Raw genomic sequence first — 21,947 nt, 5'->3', positions numbered from 1 at the left:
TCGACTTCACCTGATGAAGAAACAACACTCCAAAAGCTTGTGATTTCAAATAAACCTGGTGGACTATAACTTAGTGTCACATGCCTTCTGACTATGTATTGTAGTGTATTAACAGTGTAAGACTAAAGGGTTTAAAAATAGTGCCATGTTTGTACATTTATAGTTCTTTTTTAAGGAGGGAGATACTATGGTTTTTAAGAGGTCTATTTTGTCCTGTTTCTTTTTAATAAAGAAATATTAATGCAGAGGTTCTGCGGAGTCTTCACAGAATCACTAGAGTTGGTGAGGCCTTGGCATTTTCTTTTGAAGTTGGAACAACTTAAGCACCCTGAATGGGTGTGGTCAAATTCTCAGAACTAGGATCTTTAGTTTTTGTTTCTCTTAGGAGCAGTTGCTGTCTCGGTTGCTGCAATGCATCTATTCCAACTACACTGTGTTTTATCTTGATGTTTTTCCTCCTGGGCTGCTAGAATTGCATGTGAGACAATCTATTTTATTGACTTAGCCTTTGCCAAAGATGTATTTATGGGATGTTACGATATTGGAAAAGTTAATTAGTAATACTTACTGCATGTAATATTTTGTTAAGCATTTCAACAGGGTTACAGTTAAGCCAAATCTTTAATTTTTCTCTTTTTCTGTATTGTAACTATTCCGTGTAGATAAATTGTGTTTTGCTTAAAGTAGAGTAGTTTGACCAATCAAACTGCGTCTGGAATGCAACACCTTAGAGTTGTCTTTAAGATAAGATAGGCTACCTTCTTAACATATTTGTGATGGTATGATCTGATTCACAACAAATTGGACGCCATTACTGTTGCTCATTACATATCATCTCATCTCATCAACAATCACACTTCTGTGGTAAAAGAAAGGTGGCCGGCAAAAGTTCATCTTTTAACCTCAGAAACACAGCATTAGGAACAAATCTCATTTTTTTTTTGTCAGAGCACCCAGGTGATTTCTTGATGTCTTGAATCAACTTGTTCACACATTATGACTCACCTCTAAAGCAGATGAGACTTGAACCCAGATCTAATGGTCAGGGTACTACCACTGTGCCACAAGAGTCCTAAATTTACCTTTTCTGCGCATGCTATGACACATCTCCATAACTTTCACATCCTAAGGTTGGATTGGAACCCAAATCTAAGTTAGAGGTAAGGATACCACCACTATGGCACAACAGCCCTCCTACTAATAAGCAGGTGTGAGTCTACTTAGCTTCTGAGATCTGTCATTTGCAGACTAGCATAATCATTAAACCCAGGAAGTATCTTTCAGTGCAGATACGCTTTAGTACTTTTTGCTTGAAGGAGAACCAATTTTCACACAGCCCAAACAGAATCTTTCATGTTGCTGCACATTTGCATGGCCATACAGCTTCAAAAAGAAACACCAGGTGTCTGTAAATAGCTGCAAGGAAAGTCCACATAGGAAGCTTTCATTTATAGAATTAAATGCTGTTCAAAGTGATTGAAAGTAAGATGTGCACAGGACTACTAGAAAGCCTTTCATAGTTTTCTAATTAACATCATTCAAAAATATCAATCACCTACATAAATCATGAGCTGATCAAAGGTATCAAATCAATACTAAATAATAGCGAAACATAAACAGTACTATAATGTCATCACTGAAATAATTCCATGGAGGTTGGTACCCATCACCAAGTCTCCCTTGAGTTACACGTTGGGGGAGGAGCGGGGAGGAGAGGGGAGGGCAGGAGAGATCCTAGACACAGATCCAATCCCTCAGAACCAGCTCTCAGAGGGAGCAGAACTTCTGACATTCCTGTTTATATCTTCCAGCCAGGGCTCCCTGCCCGGACCAGATTAACAGCCCCAATCAGGGATATTATATTCTGTGAGGTCACCTGGATGACTTCACTATAATCACTAAATCATCATATCTTTAACAAATCTGTGAAGGCCTACCTATAATGCCGTGAATTTCAAGGAGCTACATATTAGTAAGATCAATGCTTTTATTTCTCCAGCATTTTAAGTATTGACAAAATCCCAGCAGAACTTCGGCATTTTTCTTCCAATTGTCATTTGATGACACTTTGCAATCACCCAAACAGTCAAAGCCAGAATTTTAAATTTAACATACAATTGTGTTTATTACCTAATGTCCGAAGCATCTGCCGGGCCACATGTTGTCTGGCAGACCAACCCAATCCAAGGATGCAGGTTAGCAGTTTAAATGTGTTAAAATGCTGTAATTTGCACTGTCATTCAGCTTTTGAAACTTAACAGCTGTCAGCTTGGACTCCTCAGATGTTAGGTAACTTAGCAAGTTCAGACTGAGGCTTTGATGGATTCTGAAATTAACTGCCCTCACTATCTTCTCCAAGAGCCGGAATTAGGTGGCTCCCTTCGCAATCTCTAATATCCTCACACAACAACCAATGCATGACTTTTCATTACTCCACCCTGCCCTGATCCCATAGATTCATCAGGTCCTAATATTCACAATTCAACAAGCTCTGATAATTCCACGACCCTTTAAAAGCCTTCCCAGCTTTCTCCATGCAGCCAAAATCACTTCCACGGTCCACCACCTTATGGTGAGTCAGGCAACTAAAAGTTCTACTCAACATATAAAGTCTCAGTCAAAATGGCTCTTTAATGTAGTCCTCCCTCATGATTGTACATAAACCTTAGGCTGAATTATCTGCTTAAAGTGTGTAACAGAAATTGACTTAAAACCTTGTGACAGAAGTAAGAGTGTATCCATTATTCTTATTCTACCTTTGTTTCTCAGCAATGAAGCTGACACCACCCAGGAAATAGTTTCAAGCCTGAAGACACCTCAGCAGTATAGGGATGTACAATCATAAGACTTTGGACCAGGAGTTGGCCAAATCCACCATTCAATGAGAACATAAAGGCAGAATTGGGAAGGCTAAAAGGGGCCATGAAATGACTTTAACAAACAGGGTCAAGGAGAATCCCAACGTTTTATTTGTATATATTGGAAGAAAAAGGGTAGCAAGGGAAAGAGTAGGCCCTCTCGAGGACAAAGGAGGGAAGTTGTACATGGAGCCACAGGGAGTGGGAGAGATCCTTAACAAGTACTTTGTATCGACATTCACAGAGGAGAATGACATGACTGACATTGAGGTCAGGGATGTATGTAAAAATACTCTGGAGAATGTCAATATATTAAAGTTTTAGGTATCTTTAATTATATTAAGGTAGACAAGTCCCCAGAGCCAGATGGGATGTATCGCAGGTTACTGCGAAAGGTGAGGGAAGAAATAGCTGGGCCATTAGCAGATATCTTCATATCCTCCTTGACCACAAGAAAAACTCCAGAGGACTGGAGATTAGCCAATGTTGTTTCATTGTTAGGAAAGGGAACAAGGATAATCTAGGAAATTATTCGCCAGTGAGTCTGACATCTGTGGCAGGGAAGCTCTTGGAGAAGATAGTGTGTGACAAGATATATGCACAGTTGGAAGAAAATGGACTAGTTAGCAACAGGCAGCATGGCTTTTTGTGGGAAAGGTTATGTCATGTCAACCTGATTGATTTTTTTTGAAGTAGTGACAAAGATAAGTTTGTATGGACTTCAGTATTAAAATTACATGGGATTCAGGGTGGGCTGGCTAGATGGATACAAAACTGGCTTGGTCAAAAAAAAAAGAGGGTAGGAGTGGAAGGCTCTTTTTTAGAATGGAGATTGGTAACTAGCAGTGTTCCACAGGGATCAGACTTAAGTCCTTTCTCGTTTGTTGTATATATAAATGATCGAAAGGAAAATGTTGGTGGTCTGACTAATAAGTTTGCAGATGACACAAAGACTGGAGGAGTTGCTGACAGTGCCAACAATTGTGAAAGGATACAACAGGATGTACATAGCTTGGCAACTTGAACACAGAAATGGCAGATGGAATTTAATGCTGTCAAATTCGAGGTCATGCATTTTAGAGGATCGAATTTAGGTGTGAATTATATTAGTAATGGCAGAACCCTTAGAAACATACAAATGGATCTCGGTGTGCAGATTCACAGTTCCCTAAAAGAGGCAACAGAGGTGGCCAAAGTAACTAAGACGGCGTATGGCATGCATGCCTTCATCGGATGGGACATGGAGTATAAGAGTTGGCAAAACATGTTGCAGCTATATAAAACTCTTGTTAGGCTGAATTTGGAGTATTAAGTGCACTTTTGGTTGCCACATTACCAGGAGGACGTGGAAACTTTGGAGAGAGTGCAAGGAAGGCTCACCAGGATGTTGCCCAATCTCGGGAGCATTAGCTACAAGGGAAGGTTACAAAGACTAGGATTATTTCCACTGGAAAGACAGTGACTGAGAGGAGATCTGATAGGGTCTACAAAATTATGAGAGGCATAGATAGGGTGGATAGTCAGAGGCTTTTTCCCAGGGGTGAAGTTTCAATTACAAGAGGGCACTGGTTCAAGGTGAGAGAGCAAAAGTTTAAGGGAGATGTGCAAGGTAAGTCTTTCACCCAGAGAGTGGTAGGAGCCTGGGAGGCGCTGCCAGAGAAGGTGTTGGAAGCAGGCATGTTAGTGACATTTAAGAAGTATCTGAATGGTTACATGAATAGGGAGGGAACAGAGGGATACAGACTGTATAATGGCAGAAGGCTTGTTTTGTAGTTAATGAAATGTGAGGCTGGATGAACACAGCAGGCCAAGCAGCATCTCAGGAGCACAAAAGCTGACGTTTCGGGCCTAGACCCTTCATCAGAGAGGGGGATGGGGTGAGGGTTCTGGAATAAATAGGGAGAGAGGGGGAGGCAGACCGAAGATGGAGAGAAAAGAAGATAGGTGGAGAGGAGAGTATAGGTGGGGAGATAGGGAGGGGATAGGTCAGTCCAGGGAAGATGGACAGGTCAAGGAGGCAGGATGAGGTTAGTAGGTAGGAGATGGATGTGCGGCTTGGGGTGGGAGGAAAGGATGGGTGAGAGGAAGAACAGGTTAGGGAGGCAGAGACAGGTTGGACTGGTTTTGGGATGCAGTGGGTGGAGGGGAAGAGCTGGGCTGGTTGTGTGGTGCAGTGGGGGGAGGGGACGAACTGGGCTAGTTTTGGGATGCGGTGGGGGAAGGGGAGATTTTGAAGCTTGTGAAGTCCACATTGATACCATTGGGCTGCAGGGTTCCCAAGCGGAATATGAGTTGCTGTTCCTGCAACCTTCGTTTGGCATCATTGTGGCACTGCAGGAGGCCCATGATGGACATGTCATCTAAAGAATGGGAGGGGGAGTGGAAATGGTTTGCGACTGGGAGGTGCAGTTGTTTATTGCGAACCGAGCGGAGGTGTTCTGCAAAGCGGTCCCCAAGCCTCCGCTTGGTTTCCCCAATGTAGAGGAAGCAACACCGGGTACAGTGGATGCAGTATACCACATTGGCAGATGTGCAGGCGATCCTCTGCTTAATGTGGAAAGTCAATGGGGACCGCTTTGCAGAACACCTCCGCTCGGTTTGCAATAAACAACTGCACCTCCCAGTCGCAAACCATTTCCACTCCCCCTCCCATTCTTTAGATGACATGTCCATCATGGGTCTCCTGCAGTGCCACAATGATGCCACCCGAAGGTTGCAGGAACAGCAACTCATATTCCGCTTGGGAACCCTGCAGCCCAATGGTATCAATGTGGACTTCACCAGTTTCAAAATCTCCCCTTCCCCCACCGCAATCCAAAACCAGCCCAGTTCGTCCCCTCCCCCCACTGCACCACACAACCAGCCCAGCTCTTCCCCTCCACCCACTGCATCCCAAAACCAGTCCAACCTGTCTCTGCCTCCCTAACCTGTTCTTCCTCTCACCCATCCCTTCCTCCCACCCCAAGCCGCACCTCCATCTCCTACCTACTAACCTCATCCCGCCTCCTTGACTTGTCCATCTTCCCTGGACTGACCTATCCCCTCCCTACCTCCCCACCTATACTCTCCTATCCACCTATCTTCTTTTCTCTCCATCTTCGGTCCGCCTCCCCCTCTCTCCCTATTTATTCCAGAACCCTCACCCCATCGCCCTCTCTGATGAAGGGTCTAGGCCCGAAACGTCAGCTTTTGTGATCCCGAGATGCTGCTGGGCCTGCTGTGTTCATCCAGCCTCACATTTCATTATCTTGGATTCTCCAGCATCTGCAGTTCCCATTATCACTGATACAATTGTTTTTCAGTTAAGTTAGGTCATGATGATTGGCACAGGCTTGGAGGGCTGAAGGGCCTGTTCCTGTGCTGTACTTCTCTTATGCTCTTTTTTTGTTCTATAACTAATCCGATACTGCTCTCATCTACTTAATAGGCCTCTGTAGAACTTCGGAAACAGAAATGGTCATCCAAATTTCTCAAGGATACCACATTGGGCCAGTAAATATCAGTTATCCTACTGGACTAGCAATCCAGAAAATGTATGCTCTGAAGATATGTGTCAAATTCCATAAAACAGCTGAGGAATAGCCAGGAATGCTTACATCTGATCAGCAAATAAGAAGAATCATTAACCTGAAACACGATGTTCATCTCTTTAATTGACCTCCAACTGCCAGATTGTTATAAAATCCCATCGAAAACACAAATGACTTTCATTGTGGATTTAGAAATATTGCAGCCTTTATCTAGTGCTGGCATGACCCACATGTGACTCCAGACTCATAGCAAAGTGGGTGACTTTAACAGCCCTCTGAAATGGCCTAGCTGGTTAGTCAGTTCAAAGGCAATAAGGGATGATTTTTACACATTGACTTTTCTGCTGATACTTACATCACAATAAATAATTAACAAACACATTACAGAAGTGAACCAAACTACTGCTATTACATCTAATGGTCAGAAAGATGCAAGATATATATTTTTTTAAAAAATCAGCCGTGTTAATGGAATGCACAGACTGATACTTGAAACTCACCATTTACTTGACTTAATGAGCAAGGATCAGAATCCTCATCATGGGCAACTCCACAGTGTGCAGTGACTCTCCAGGAATTCACAAAATAAACAGGACTACCTTCTGTTATTTCCATACTACTTTTAAAATCATCTGTAGAGTCTCCATTGAAATTCCCACACAGCCCTGCAAGAAAATACATGACGCAGATGAATGGCAATGCCAGACTGAAGGACAGTCATACAAAAATAACTTGCAAACTATCATCAGCATGCAAAACAGTTAAACTGCTTCAAAGACCTTTTCCAGGATTCCTGAAATTTCTGAAAATGCAGTGTTTACATTTTGTTTAGGAAAAGAATTTCTAAAGTCTATTTCTAAACCTATATTATCAAAATCCCACCAACAATCCAAGTAGAATAATGCTTCAAAGAAGAAGTGAGGATATGTTCTGGGTTAGGGAATTCAATCATTATCAAGAATGTCTCAATACTACATCTAATGACTGAGCTGGCTGAATCAAGAACACAGGAACACCAGAGTAGACCATGCATCTATCAAGCCCGCTCTGCGACTCAATATGAGCATGGCCGTCCTGGGAGTCAATTCCACTGATTTCTCATGTCCCCCAATTTGGGACAGACCAAATTGGTTTACTGCAGCCTTAAAAGTATTCAACAATGAGGCATTTACAAACTTCTGGGGTACAGAATTCCAAAGATCCACAGACATTTGAGTGAAGAATTTTTTCCCTCATTTTCAGTCCTATCTGATCAGTATCTTATCCAGAAACTGTGCCCTCATGTTAATGTTGTTTGTTCAAAATCGTGAAATCTTTGACCTTCTATCACCTCTAATGCCATACATCCACCCTTAAATATGGGGGCCAAAACTGTATTTTTGATATGATCTCACCAAAGCACTGTAGAATTTAGCTTCTTTACTCCAAACCCCATTCAAAACACTCCATCTCTCTCTCTCACATACAAACACACACAGACACACGAACACACACTCTCTGCCGCCCGTCTCTCACACACTCTCTCTCTACTACCCCCCACACACGCTCTCCAAAAACCCCCCCTCCACACACACACACACACACACACACAAACACACACCCCAACTCTCTTTTCCCCCCCCACACACATTCTCTCTTCCACTCCACACACAATCTCTCTCCCCACGACACACCCACTGTCTCTCACCCCCCCCACCCCGACACACACACACACACACACACACACACACACACACACACACACACACACACACACACACACTCTCTCTCTCTTACCCCCAACACATTCTCTCTTTCCCCCACACACACGAGCTCTCTCTCCCGACACACCCACTCTGTCTCTTTCCTCCCCAACACACCTACTCTCTCTCTCTCTCCCCCACGTACACACACACAGACATGAACACACACACGTGAATCTATGGAGTGAATTTATATTTGCAGATACATTTTGTTTTGTTCAAAAAGCATACAATTTAGAGACAGTCAATATGGTGTTTTATATATTCCTACTTTATAAATAAAGCCAGTCTGACTCTAAACTAAAACACACACAGATTCTAAACAAGAATATCTAACATACCTAACATGCATTGTCTAACCTAAAATGTCACCTCTTCTCACACTGATGAAACCTTTAGTTCTCCGAGGGCCATGACTTGAAAGGAATTTGGGGATTTACGTACACATATGAATCAATTAAAGCCTTCTAACTGATTAAAGATTTAACAGCATGTTAGGTTTGCTTATTGCAACCTCTTCAGTGATGTGAACCTTTGATCTTTTATTTATAAATTCTACGTCTGATACTACCTCTCTCATTAATACCTGAAGGAGGGTAGAGATTCTGAGAGCTTGTCTTCAAATAAATCTGTTGGACTGTAAACTGGTGTCCATTCAATAAAAGATAATAAAATGTGAGGCTGGATGAACACAGCAGGCCAAGCAGCATCTCAGGAGCACAAAAGCTGACGTTTCGGGCCTAGACCCTTCATCAGAGAGGGGGATGGGGGGAGGGAACTGGAATAAATAGGGAGAGAGGGGGAAGCGGACCGAAGATGGAGAGTAAAGAAGATAGGTGGAGAGGGTGTAGGTGGGGAGGTAGGGAGGGAATAGGTCAGTCCAGGGAAGATGGACAGGTCAAGGAGGTGGGATGAGGTTAGTAGGTAGCTGGGGGTGCGGCTTGGGGTGGGAGGAAGGGATGGGTGAGAGGAAGAACCGGTTAGGGAGGCAGAGACAGGTTGGACTGGTTTTGGGATGCAGTGGGTGGGGGGGAAGAGCTGGGCTGGTTGTGTGGTGCAGTGGGGGGAGGGGATGAACTGGGCTGGTTTAGGGATGCAGTGGGGGAAGGGGAGATTTTGAAACTGGTGAAGTCCACATTGATACCATATGGCTGCAGGGTTCCCAGGCGGAATATGAGTTGCTGTTCCTGCAACCTTCGGGTGGCATCATTGTGGCAGTGCAGGAGGCCCATGATGGACATGTCATCAAGAGAATGGGAGGGGGAGTGGAAATGGTTTGCGACTGGGAGGTGCAGTTGTTTGTTGCGAACTGAGCGGAGGTGGGGACCGCTTTGCAGAACACCTCCGCTCAGTTCGCAACAAACAACTGCACCTCCCAGTCGCAAACCATTTCCACTCCCCCTCCCATTCTCTTGATGACATGTCCATCATGGGCCTCCTGCACTGCCACAATGATGCCACCCGAAGGTTGCAGGAACAGCAACTCATATTCCGCCTGGGAACCCTGCAGCCATATGGTATCAATGTGGACTTCACCAGTTTCAAAATCTCCCCTTCCCCCACTGCATCCCTAAACCAGCCCAGTTCATCCCCTCCCCCCACTGCATCACACAACCAGCCCAGCTCTTCCCCCCCACCCACTGCATCCCAAAACCAGTCCAACCTGTCTCTGCCTCCCTAACCGGTTCTTCCTCTCACCCATCCCTTCCTCCCACCCCAAGCCGCACCCCCAGCTACCTACTAACCTCATCCCACCTCCTTGACCTGTCCGTCTTCCCTGGACTGACCTATCCCCTCCCTACCTCCCCACCTACACCCTCTCCACCTATCTTCTTTACTCTCCATCTTCGGTCCGCCTCCCCCTCTCTCCCTATTTATTCCAGTTCCCTCCCCCCATCCCCCTCTCTGATGAAGGGTCTAGGCCCGAAACGTCAGCTTTTGTGCTCCTGAGATGCTGCTTGGCCTGCTGTGTTCATCCAGCCTCACATTTTATTATCTTGGAATCTCCAGCATCTGCAGTTCCCATTATCTCTCCATTCAATAAAAGTCAACTTCTCATTTGGCTTTCTATTTCCTTGTTGTAATTACATGATAACTTTTTGTATTTCTTGTATGAATACACCCAAGTCACTTTCAACACCAACATTCACATGTTTTACACAAATTTTACCTCTTAAGGAAATTCTGCTTTTCTATTTTATGACTAAAATGAATAATTTCACATATTCCACATTATTCTTACTTGCCATTTTACTGTTTACTTATTTAGCCTGTTTCTGTCTCTTTGAAACAATATAAGCAAAGAATGAAGGATGCTGAAAATATGAAATAATGACTGAATATGCTGGAGAAACTCAACAGGTCTGGTGACATCTGTGGAAAGAGAAACATATCTGCAGAGAGAAAAGTTTATGTTCAGAGGCCAATATGGCTCCTTCTCAAAGCTATGGCGGCTGGAAAATGACGAAAGACTAATATCCATTACAAACACATCTAAATCACACAGTTATCTTGACAACACTGGACTGTAGTGGTTCAAGAAGGCAGCCCACTGCCACTTTCTCAAGGGTAACTAGTCACTGGGAACAAATACTGGCCCAGTCAGTGGCACCCACACCTCACGGATGAAAAAAAATTCTTACATCATACTTGCTGTAGGAATTCCATTTCATTCTCCCAAATTCTCCAATTCTATTGCATTGGTTCTGATAATGTCACCTTTCACAGGGGGTTTCTGACATTTCTTCCTTTCTCCTCAATAGAAGATCCTCCACTCAGTGGTTGACAGGACCCTCAGCTGTGTCCAAACCTTTTCCTGCAGTTGCACCATCAATGCTTCACCTCCCTCCAAGAACAATGAAAACACTTCCATTATCTTCACATTCTACCCCACCTACCTCAGTATTCAAAGAATCATCTTCTGTTATTTCTGTCACCTTCAGCAGGGTGCCACCAAACACATCTTCTCCATCTCATCCTTATTAGCATTTCACAGGGACCACTCCCTCCATGACACCCGGGTCCATTCCTTGATCATTCCATATATTTCCTCACCCCTCATCTTCCACTGCAATCACACAAAGTCTAACACCTGTCCTTTTACCACCATGCTGTCCAAGTCCTCAAACACCTCTAGATGAAGCAGAGGTTTGCTTATACTTCCTTCAACTGAGTCTACTGTATTTGCTGCTCATAATATGGTCAAGACAAAATGTAGATTGGGTGACCGATTTGGGGAACACCTCCACCCTGTCCTTAAGTTACTTGCCATTTCAAAAAATCCATCTTGTTGTCATGCTGACATTTCTGATTTGGGCCTGTTCCAGCAAAGCTCAACAGAAGCTGGAGAACAGCACTTCATTTTCAGTTTAAGCACTTTGCAGTCTTCAGCACTCAATATTCAATATAACAACTTCAGAGTATGTCCTCACTGTTTCTGCCTGTATTCCATCCCTACCATCTTGTTGTTAAGGGGTCATTCTCGGCAAAACAGGTCTGTTTTCTACTACAGTACTCACGTTTACCATTAAAACCTATTGTGCATACACCTTGCATCTACATCCACCTGCTACAATTGTCACTTGCTTTGACTTTTGTGCTCCGGGCACCTCACCATTTGTACCACTCACCCCTCCACTCCTTTACCAACAGCATAGAAACTATAATTTTTCATCCCCATTGATGTCCAATGAGTCATATTAGATTTGAAATGTTAATTTTGTTTCTCTCTACACAAATGCGGCCAGATTTGCTGACTTTCTCCAGCATTATTTTTGTTTTTTTTAATTGCATTTCTTTGCAGTCTAACTGTGTCCTCTACAAAAATGGTCTTTCTATCTAGCTTTGTATTCTCAGTAAACTTAGATACATGACTCGCTCTCTGCAACTAAATCATTAATATAAATAACTGAGGTTCCTTTCAGCATGCCACTAGTCATAACCTGCAAACTTGACCTGCTATGTTCATCCAGCCTCACATTTTATTATCTTGGATTCTCCAGCATCTGCAGTTCCCATTATCACAGCACGTCCCCGCATCCCTAACCCATTCTTCCTCTCACCTATCCCCTCCTCCCGCCTCAAGCCACACCTCCATTTCCTACCTACTGACCTCATCCTGGCCCCTTGACCTGTCTGTCCTCCCTGGACTGATCTATCCCCTCCCTACCCCCCCACCTACACTCACCTTTACTGGCTCCATCCCCGCCTCTTTAAGTTGTCTGTCTCCTCTCCACGTATCTTCTCCTCTATCCATCTTCTATCCACCTCCCCCTCTCTCGCTATTTATTTCAGAACCCTCTTCCCCTCCACCATTTCTGATGAAGGGTCTAGGCCCGAAACATCAACTTTTGTGCTCCTGAGATGCTGCTGGGCCTGGTGTGTTCATCCAGCCTCACATTTTATTATCTTGGATTCTCCAGCATCTGTAGTTCCCATTATCACTGACACAACTTGAAAATGGCATTGTTAAGACTCCCATAATAATAAAATCCAATATTTCTCCAAAGATTGATGTTACAGTTCTCTATCCTCAAAAGCTATATTATGTATACCAACTTCTAGTCTAATGGGGCCATTCCTGAATCTCAGGAATTTGGGAAAAGTCATAGCTAGCACATCCACTAACTCTGCAACTATCTCTTTTCAAACCCTTTAGTGTAGATCATCAGGTCCAAGAGATTCTGTCAGATTTCAATTCCTTGAGTTTGCCCAAAACTTTTTTCATATAGATTACCTTAAATTTCTTAACTCCTTCACAGACCTTAGCTGAGCTTCTCCTTTTGTTCTACAGTGAAGACAGACACAAAATATTTCCTCACTCCCTATGATAGGGAGTCTTTGCTGCTAAGGGACTAATGCTTATTCAAACTACTGTTTGTTCTATGCTTATCATAGTACATTCTCATGAATGTAATCATGTCATGTTTAATGGCTACTTTGCCATTCTGTCTGTCTTTCTGAAATATTGTATACCCTGAAATATTTTTCCCAGCCTTGAAAACCAACCAATCATGCCCCTTTGATGATAATTAATCTAAACCATTTATCTGTGCACTGGTTCATCTACCTTATTGCAGATACTATGTGCTTCAGATAAAAAAAACTAGTAATTTCAGTGGTTTAACTTCTTTTCCCTGAAATCACCTGATGTGTCATTTATGTTGTACGCACTGTTTCCTCTTGTCCCATTTTGCTTGTCTTTACCAACATCATTCCTCTGTTCCTTTGCCGGAATTTACTCCAGCTCCTATTTTGTGTTTCTAAAACAATCTAGAGATTTCTAACCTTGTGAACATCTGCTCATTTTTACACAGATCATGAAATAATGTCATTCTGCATTTAAACATTATCTGCAAACAATACTAGAAGCAGACAATTAAGTTACAGAAGTTTTTGAATTGAATTAATACTAAATTTCAAAACAGGGGCTACGGTCTGTTGATTAATCATCTCTTTGAAACATTGTTATGGTGTCATCAAGTTTCAGTTAAACATACTTTATTTGATACTATTATATTTGATATTTAAGAATAAGTCAAAGACCTGTTATAAAGAAAGTAAAAATACAGTAAGAAATGTTTCAAATCAATATTGTAATTGTGAATAAACATTGCTGTTAGAGAAAGAAAAACACCAGTACCATACTTTGTATCATCTCCTATTATGTTAATTATTATGTTAAATTATAATGTTAAATATGTAGCTTAAATGCTTACCACTGGTGCTGCCATAAAACATCACTCCAACTGTGATATACACCTGGAAAACTTCAGTAACCTTAAAAAGTATGTCCAGGCCAAAGTTGGTGTTCATTTGAATGTAATTGGAAGAGCATCTATAGATTTTGATATTGCCTAAAAAAATTAAAATAGTTATGTAAACAATAAATATGCCTACAGGATTTCTGAACCGCAGAGCGAGGATCATCTGAAATTTGATGAGTCAATTTTCTTTCTAAGATTTGATTAGTATTAATCCATGCCTGAGTGTTCTGGTAGTCAGTCAAGTTTAATGACACAGCATCCACTTGACAAATGACTGGAAACTCAAGTACAAATTATGGTCATTCATTCATGTAAACCCTAGGAGAGTCGACCTTATAAATCTAAAACTAAACCATAGAACGTATCATAGATATCCGGCTTTTATACACAACAGGTCAAGTACCAAATGCTGGTTAGATGTCTCATTGATAATATACTCTTGCCTACAATAAAATAACAGGTGCTGCTTGTATTTACTCAGGGTCTTAATTATGTTATGACTGTGCGATCTAGCGATCCACAACTCTATGCTATTTTTGTACATCTTAATCCTTCAGTTGACTTTTTAATCAAACCAGTTCTAACTGAAATTGCTTATCTCAAGTTAACCCCCAGTTAACTGAAACTGCTTAACTCTTCTTCAACCCTTTCAGTGGATAAAGGAGAACCAAGGGATGGAATGTTCTTCAATTTTCAAAAGATACTTGATAAACTGCATGTGCTAGGTTATTGTAGAATACACAAACTCACGGTGGAGAAGGTGATATATTAGCATTGATAGACAATTATTTAACAAACAGGAATCAAGGTTGTGATAAATAGCTCAGTTTCAAGCTTGCAACTAACCAGTGAAGTGCTGGAGTGATCACAGCAGGGGACTCACATATTTAGGATCTGTATTAATTACTTTGTTAAAGAGACAGAGTATTTTGTAATTAAATTTGCTACTGATGCAAATGTAGAAGCAGAGAGGGGGATGGGGTGAGGGTTCTGGAATAAATAGGGAGAGAGGGGGAGGCGGACCCAAGATGGAGAGAAAAGAAGATAGGTGGAGAGAGTGTAGGTGGGGAGGTAGGGAGGGGATAGGTCAGTCCAGGGAAGACGGACAGGTCAAAGAGGTGGGATGAGGTTAGTAGGTAGATGGAGGTGCGGCTTGGGGTGGGAGGAAAGGATGGGTGAGAGGAAGAACAGGTTAGGGAGGCAGAGACAGGTTGGACTGGTTTTGGGGTGCAGTGGGTGGGGGGGAAGAGCTGGGCTGGTTGTGTGGTGCTGTGGGGGGAGGGGGCGAACTGGGCTGGTTTAGGGATGCAGTTGGGGAAGGGGAGATTTTGAAACTGGTGAAGTCCACATTGATACCATTAGGCTGCAGGGTTCCCAGGCGGAATATGAGTTGCTGTTCCTGCAACCTTCGGGTGGCATCATTGTGGCACTGCAGGAGGCCCATGATGGACATGTCATCTAAAGAATGGGAGGGGGAGTGGAAATGGTTTGCGACTGGGAGGTGCAGTTGTTTGTTGCAAACTGAGCAGAGGTGTTCTGCAAAGCGGTCTTATCGTGGGAGCAGATGCGGCGGAGGCGGAGGAATTGGGAATAGGGGATGGAATTTTTGCAGGAGGGTGTGTGGGAGGAGGTCCCTCTTCCGCACCTACACAGGTCCAAAACCCCACCTCTTCCTCCAGTACATTGATGACTGTATCGGCGCCGCCTCTTGCTCCCCAGAGGAGCTCGAACAGTTCATCCACTTCACCAACACCTTCCACCCCAATCTTCAGTTCACCTGGGCCATCTCCAGCACATCCCTCACCTTCCTGGACCTCTCAGTCTCCATCTCAGGCAACCAGCTTGTAACTGATGTCCATTTCAAGCCGACCGACTCCCACAGCTACCTAGAATACACCTTCTCCCACCCACCCTCCTGCAAAAATTCCATCCCCTATTCCCAATTCCTCCACCTCTGCCTCATCTGCTCCCACGATAAGACATTCCACTCCCGCACATCCCAGATGTCCAAGTTCTTCAAGGACCGCAACTTGCCCCCCACAGTGATCGAGAACGCCCTTGACCGCGTCGCCCGCATTTCCCGCAACACATCCCTCACACCCCGTGCCTGCCACAACCACCCTAAGAGGATCCCCCTCGTTCTCACACACCACCCCACCAACCTCCGGATACAACACATCATCCTCCGACACTTCCGCCATCTACAATCCGACCCCACCACCCAAGACATTTTTCCATCCCCACCCCTGTCTGCTTTCCGGAGAGACCACTCTCTCCGTGACTCCCTTGTTCGCTCCACACTGCCCTCCAACCCCACCACACCCGGTACCTTCCCCTGCAACCGCAGGAAATGCTACACTTGCCCCCACACCTCCTCCCTCACCCCTATCCCAGGCCCCAAGATGACATTCCACATTAAGCAGAGGTTCACCTGCACATCTGCCAATGTGGTATACTGCATCCACTGTACCCGGTGTGGCTTCCTCTACATTGGGGAAACCAAGCGGAGGCTTGGGGACCACTTTGCAGAACACCACCGCTCAGTTCGCAACAAACAACTGCACCTCCCAGTCGCAAACCATTTCCACTCCCCCTCCCATTCTTTAGATGACATGTCCATCATGGGCCTCCTGCAGTGCCACAATGATGCCACCCGTAGGTTGCAGGAACAGCAAATCATATTCCGCCTGGGAACCCTGCAGCCTAATGGTATCAATGTGGACTTCACCAGTTTCAAAATCTCCCCTTCCCCCACTGCATCCCTAAACCAGCCCAGTTCGTCCCCTCCCCCCACAGCAACTCACAACCAGCCCAGCTCTTCCCCTCCACCCACTGCATCCCAAAACCAGTCCAACCTGTCTCTGCTTCCCTAACCTGTTCTTCCTCTCACCCATCCTTTCCTCCCACCCCAAGCCGCTCCCCCATCTACCTACTAACCTCATCCCGCCTCCTTGACCTGTCCATCTTCCCTGGACTGACCTATCCCCTCCCCACCTCCCCACCTATACTCTCCTCTCTACCTATCTTGTTTTCTCTCCATCTTCGGTCCGCCTCCCCCTCTCTCCCTATTTATTCCAGAACCCTCACCCCATCCCCCTCTCTGATGAAGGGTCTAGGCCCGAAACGTCAGCTTTTGTGCTCCTGAGATGCTGCTTGGCCTGCTGTGTTCATCCAGCCTCACATTTTATTATCTTACAAAAGAAGGAATGCCTTGTTATGACAAAAAAGGACACTGGTGAGAACGCAATTGGAATTCTGTATACATTTCTAATATCAATATTTATGGAAGAACACATCTGCATTGGAAGCAGTTCACAGAAAGTTCATCACTGATTGTTCAAATGAAGGAGTTGAGTGGGTTAGGCATTATAGTCATTGGAGTTTAGAAGAATGGGCACTAGAAGAATGAGTTATTGCATTTCGGTACAACAAACAAGGGTGGAGCTTATACAATTAATGGTAGGCCCTTGAGTAATCTTGTGGAACAGAGGAATCCAGGAGTGCAGATACATAATTCTATAAAGTTTGTGTCACATATAGGCAGGATGGTTAAAAAAGCATTTGGCACGCTTGCCTTCACTACTCAGTTCTCTGAGTATAGGAGTTGGGATGTTATGTTGAAGTTGTGCAGAATATTGATGAGGCCTCTTCTAGTATACTGTGTCCAGGTCTGGTCACCCAGTTATAAGAAGGATATTATCAAGCTGGAGGAGATTCAGAAGGGATTTACCAGGGTGTTGCCAGGTATGGAAGGTTTGCGTTATAAGGAAAGGCTGGATAGGCTGGGACCTTTTTCACTAGAGCACAGGAGATTGAGAGATGACCTAATAGGAGTTTTTAAAATGAGAGGTTCAGATAGAGTTGATGGTTGTTGCCTTTTCCCCTTGATGGGAAAATCTCATGGGGGCACATTTTTAAGGTGAGAAGAGAGAGATTTATAAAAGACGTAACAGACAAATTTTTTACAGTGATGGTGGCTCATGTGTGAAATGATCTTCCCGATGAAGAGGTGTATACAGGTACAGTTACAACACTTAAAAGACATTTGGATGGATATATTAATAGGAAAAGTATAGAGGGACATGGGCCAGCAGCAGATAGGTAGGGCTAGTTCAGTTTGGAATTATGTTTGGCATGGACTGGTTGGAATGAATGGTGTGTTTCCATGCTGTATGACCATGACTCTATAACTCTAATTTGGTTATGTGAGACTATTCACATTGGTAGTGAGAAAACAGGAGCAGAAATGTTTTTAAAGGTGTGAAAGTTCTAAGTGGTGGTGTTTAGAGTTACTTACATATATAGAGAAAATAGGACACAGGTACAGCACACAATTTGGAAGGTAAAATTGCATTTTAACTTTTACAGGATTGAAGTACATGGATAAAGAATATTTGCCACAATTATATAGGGTTTTGGGAGCACACTGGAGCGCTCTGCACAGTTTTGTCTCCATCAAAGAAAGATATGCTTGTATTGGAGATCGGAAAGCAAAAGATCAATAGATTAAATCTTGTGATAAGAAATCTGTGCTATGATAGAAATCTGAATATATGCTCTCACCCTATGGTCTCTGAGTTTTGCAGATCATGAATCAGGTGGTTGGGTTGTTAATGGATAACACCAAGTTGTACATCATCATAGGATCAAATCCATGTGATGCAGCATCACGTGCTTTGGCTTCTCATCCAATCTCATGGATGTTTATGTCAATGATGTTAGCCAGAGCAGTAAGATGTGTTGAAATAAAGTTCATGTGTTATATGCTTTAGCACACTCACAAAGTATTTTGCATTAATCTAACAATAACAATACTAAGCACATAATGACAGTGATTCCAAGAAACATAAAATTCTGAAGGGGCTTGTAAGGTTAAATACAGGGAAGCTGATTCCCGCAGCTGGGGAATTTAGAACAAGGGAGCCTAAGTCTCAAGACAAGGGACTAAGAATTATTATTTCCACCCAAAGCATTATGACCTTTGGAATTTTCTAACCCTGGGAATTGTGGATTCTCTGTCAAATAGACTTTTTTTGCCTTCCTGAGAATTAAAGGATATCAGAAGTAGATAGGGGAGTGCAGGTGATGCAGAAGGTCAGTCGCATGTAGTGGAGCAGTCTCAAGGATGACTGTGCTCTCTCTACTCCAACTCCTACTCCTTGAGCACCTATTTTCTTGACACACCTCATAACAGAGCACTAGCTTGTACATGGACAACAGTTTGACATTGCCCTCTAACTAGAACACAGGCTGAGAATTGTCATATGGAAAGCAATATGTAAAAAAATTATTCGTGCATCTAAAGCACATACTAACTAAGCTAACATTTATTGCCCATGCCAAGCTGCCCTGGAGAAGGTGCTGTCTTCCTGAATCTCTGAGGTTCTTTGATGTAGGGGCACCAACAATGCTTTGAGGAAGTACATTCCGAAACTGCAATGGTAGCCGTGAATCAAAAAGTAGTATAGTTCCAAGTCAAGATAACATATGGCTTAAGAGGGAGTTGCAAGTGGTAGTGTTCTGACACATCTGCTGCCCTTGATTTTCTAATGTCGTAAAGGCCGTTGGTTAGGAAGATGTCATCATCAGAGCCTTCCTGAATTAATACAGTACAACTTGTAAATGGCAAATACAGATGCTTCTGTGCATTAATGTTGAAGGGTGAGAATGTTGATCTGCTAATTAGGTGCCAATCAAGTAGATACTTTGTCTTGGATAGTATTAAGCTTCTTGTATGTTGGAAGGAATTGCACTCTGAAATAACTTTACAAAGGTTGATATCCCATCACTAAGTCATTCTTTTATGTACACATATATAGTACATGACATTGACCCAGTTAGCACAGAGCCAGCTGAGAGTGAGCAGAATCCCTGACACTCCTGTTTATATTTGTCAGCCAGGACTCCCTGATTGGTCCAGGTTAACAGTCCCAACTGGGGGATTCATATCCACTGAGAACAACCTTACTGACCTTGTTCTAATCACTACACACTCCAATAGACAAGTTGGGACGTATTGTGTCACATTCGTATCATGTGTCTTGAAGAGAATGGACTGGAAATTGGGGAGAAGCCTGCTCACAAGAAAGGCTGAAAATACAAATGTGCGAGTAACCTAGATTTGCAAACTATATATGCATCCTTGTGCTCCAAAAGGTATATTGGCTGAAAGTCCCTTTGAGACAAGCCATTTTTGTTCTTACCTGTCCGAAATGGTAAGTTTTTCCGTTGATTATTTACTTCTATTTTTCCATCCATTGAAAAAACAATTTTCATCTGTGAAATTTAAAAAATGTTTAGCTAAATTCAAGCAATTTTATACATTAGTTTAAGGCAAGAGCTTCATACGATGCGGTTAAGAAATACAAAGCAAACGATGTGCTTAAATAACACCATTGCAGGTTTGGGGTAGAATATCCCAGTGTCAAAGGAAAAGGAAATTGAATGGGGTTTAAAATGGACTTTAATTCAGTATTGCCAACTTGCTGTTTCCCTACAAGATCAAATTCAAAACAAAACCAAAGGATTGCCATTGCTGGAAATCAGAAACAAAATAGAAACTGCGATGAAAACTCAAGATCTGACAGCATGCTGGGACATAACTACAGAACTGTGTAGTTGAGTTGTATTGCAGGTAAGGCAGCAAACAACATGGAGTCAACTTTCTGTATCTCTCACAACTGACACTACCATCTCTGCAATCTTTTGAATTGCTTTTTAATAACCCCAAACTGTTCTGAATGATTAACTAAAAACCTTGCAATAAGCCCCTCCTCTATTGCTGGGCAGAGTTAAATGTTGCCACCTGGCAATGTTTCAAACTGACTGTTCTATGAAAATATCTTTTTATGACATGACTTGAAGGAATTTAAACAAAAACACAATACATTATTTAATACTTACTTAGTCTTCCTTTTCAGCATGAGACATGTGACAAAGTATAATAAAGACAATAAAGTTGCCATATGACTAGTGGGAGATTAACCTGAGAGTCACCATACCTCAGGCAAGGGGATACGTTGCGAAGGAGAGTCCTTCGTAGTAACTTCAGCCATTGCAGGGATTGAACCCATGCTGCTCGCATTACTCTGTACTGCAAGCCAGCCGTCTAGCCAAATGAATAAAGTAAACTCCACTCACATTTTAGGGAAATAAATAACTTCATTAATGAGATACTTCCTGCAATATTTTTGCTATCAAAATTAATATCACATGTTTCAATGTCATCCCAGTTATTTACTTGAATAGATTCTGCAATACTTTACTTCCTACGCAGAAGAGTTTGCACAAATCCTTGTCAACTTCCATAACTTATGACCAATGAGTTTGTTTAGATAGAGTCACTGAGCTGTTCAGTATGGAAAGGTAACCTTCGGAATAACTTGTCCATGCCAACCAGATATCTTAAATTAATCTAGTCGCATTTGCCAGCATTTAGCTCAAATCCCTCAAAACCCTTCCTATTTGTATACCCATCCAGAGGCCTTTTAAATGTCTTTACTGTACCAGCGTCCACCACTTCCTCTGGCAGCCCATTCCATACACACACCACCCTCTACATGAAGACATTGTCCCATAGGTCCCTTTTTAATCTTTCCCCATTCACCTTAAACCTATACACTAAAGTTTTGGATTCTCCCACTCCAGAGAAAACACCTTGTCCATTTACCCTATACCATGTCCCTCAAGATTTTATAAACCTCTATAAGGTCATCCGTCAGCCTCAAAGCTCCAGGGAAAATGGCTCCAGCCTATACAGCCTCTTTCTTAAGCTCAAACTCTTCAACCCTGGCAACATCTTTTTAAATCTTTTCTGAACCCAATCAAGTTTCACAACATCCTTCCTATAACAGAGAGACCAGAACTGAACACAGTATTCCAGAAGTGACATAACCAATGTCTGTACAGCCACAACATGACTTCCCAATTCCTATATTCAATTGCACTGACCAATAAAGGCAAGCATACCAAATGCCTTCTCCACAATTCTGTCTACCTGGGACTCTACTTTCATGGAAATATGAACTTGCACTCCAAGATCTCTTTGTTCAG

At 43.0% G+C, this 21,947-nt stretch overlaps 1 protein-coding gene across 1 annotated transcript in view; it reads right to left on the bottom strand.

The window, feature by feature from the left end:
* Positions 1-21,947, bottom strand: part of LOC132210692 (mucin-6-like) — a 149,807-nt gene that overhangs the window by 115,246 nt on the left and 12,614 nt on the right. The window contains exons 4-6 of the mRNA XM_059652221.1: positions 20,099-20,171; positions 13,848-13,985; positions 6,889-7,053 (exon numbers count right to left, since the gene is read on the bottom strand). Coding sequence (XP_059508204.1) covers positions 6,889-7,053; positions 13,848-13,985; positions 20,099-20,171 — 376 coding nt within the window. The remainder of the gene's footprint in view (positions 1-6,888; positions 7,054-13,847; positions 13,986-20,098; positions 20,172-21,947) is intronic.

Source organism: Stegostoma tigrinum, chromosome 17 (genome assembly GCF_030684315.1).
Source record: "Stegostoma tigrinum isolate sSteTig4 chromosome 17, sSteTig4.hap1, whole genome shotgun sequence".
Lineage (NCBI taxonomy): Eukaryota > Metazoa > Chordata > Chondrichthyes > Orectolobiformes > Stegostomatidae > Stegostoma > Stegostoma tigrinum.
The sequence above is the reverse complement of the archived record's forward strand: the minus strand, read 5'-3'. Positions and strand labels throughout refer to the sequence as shown.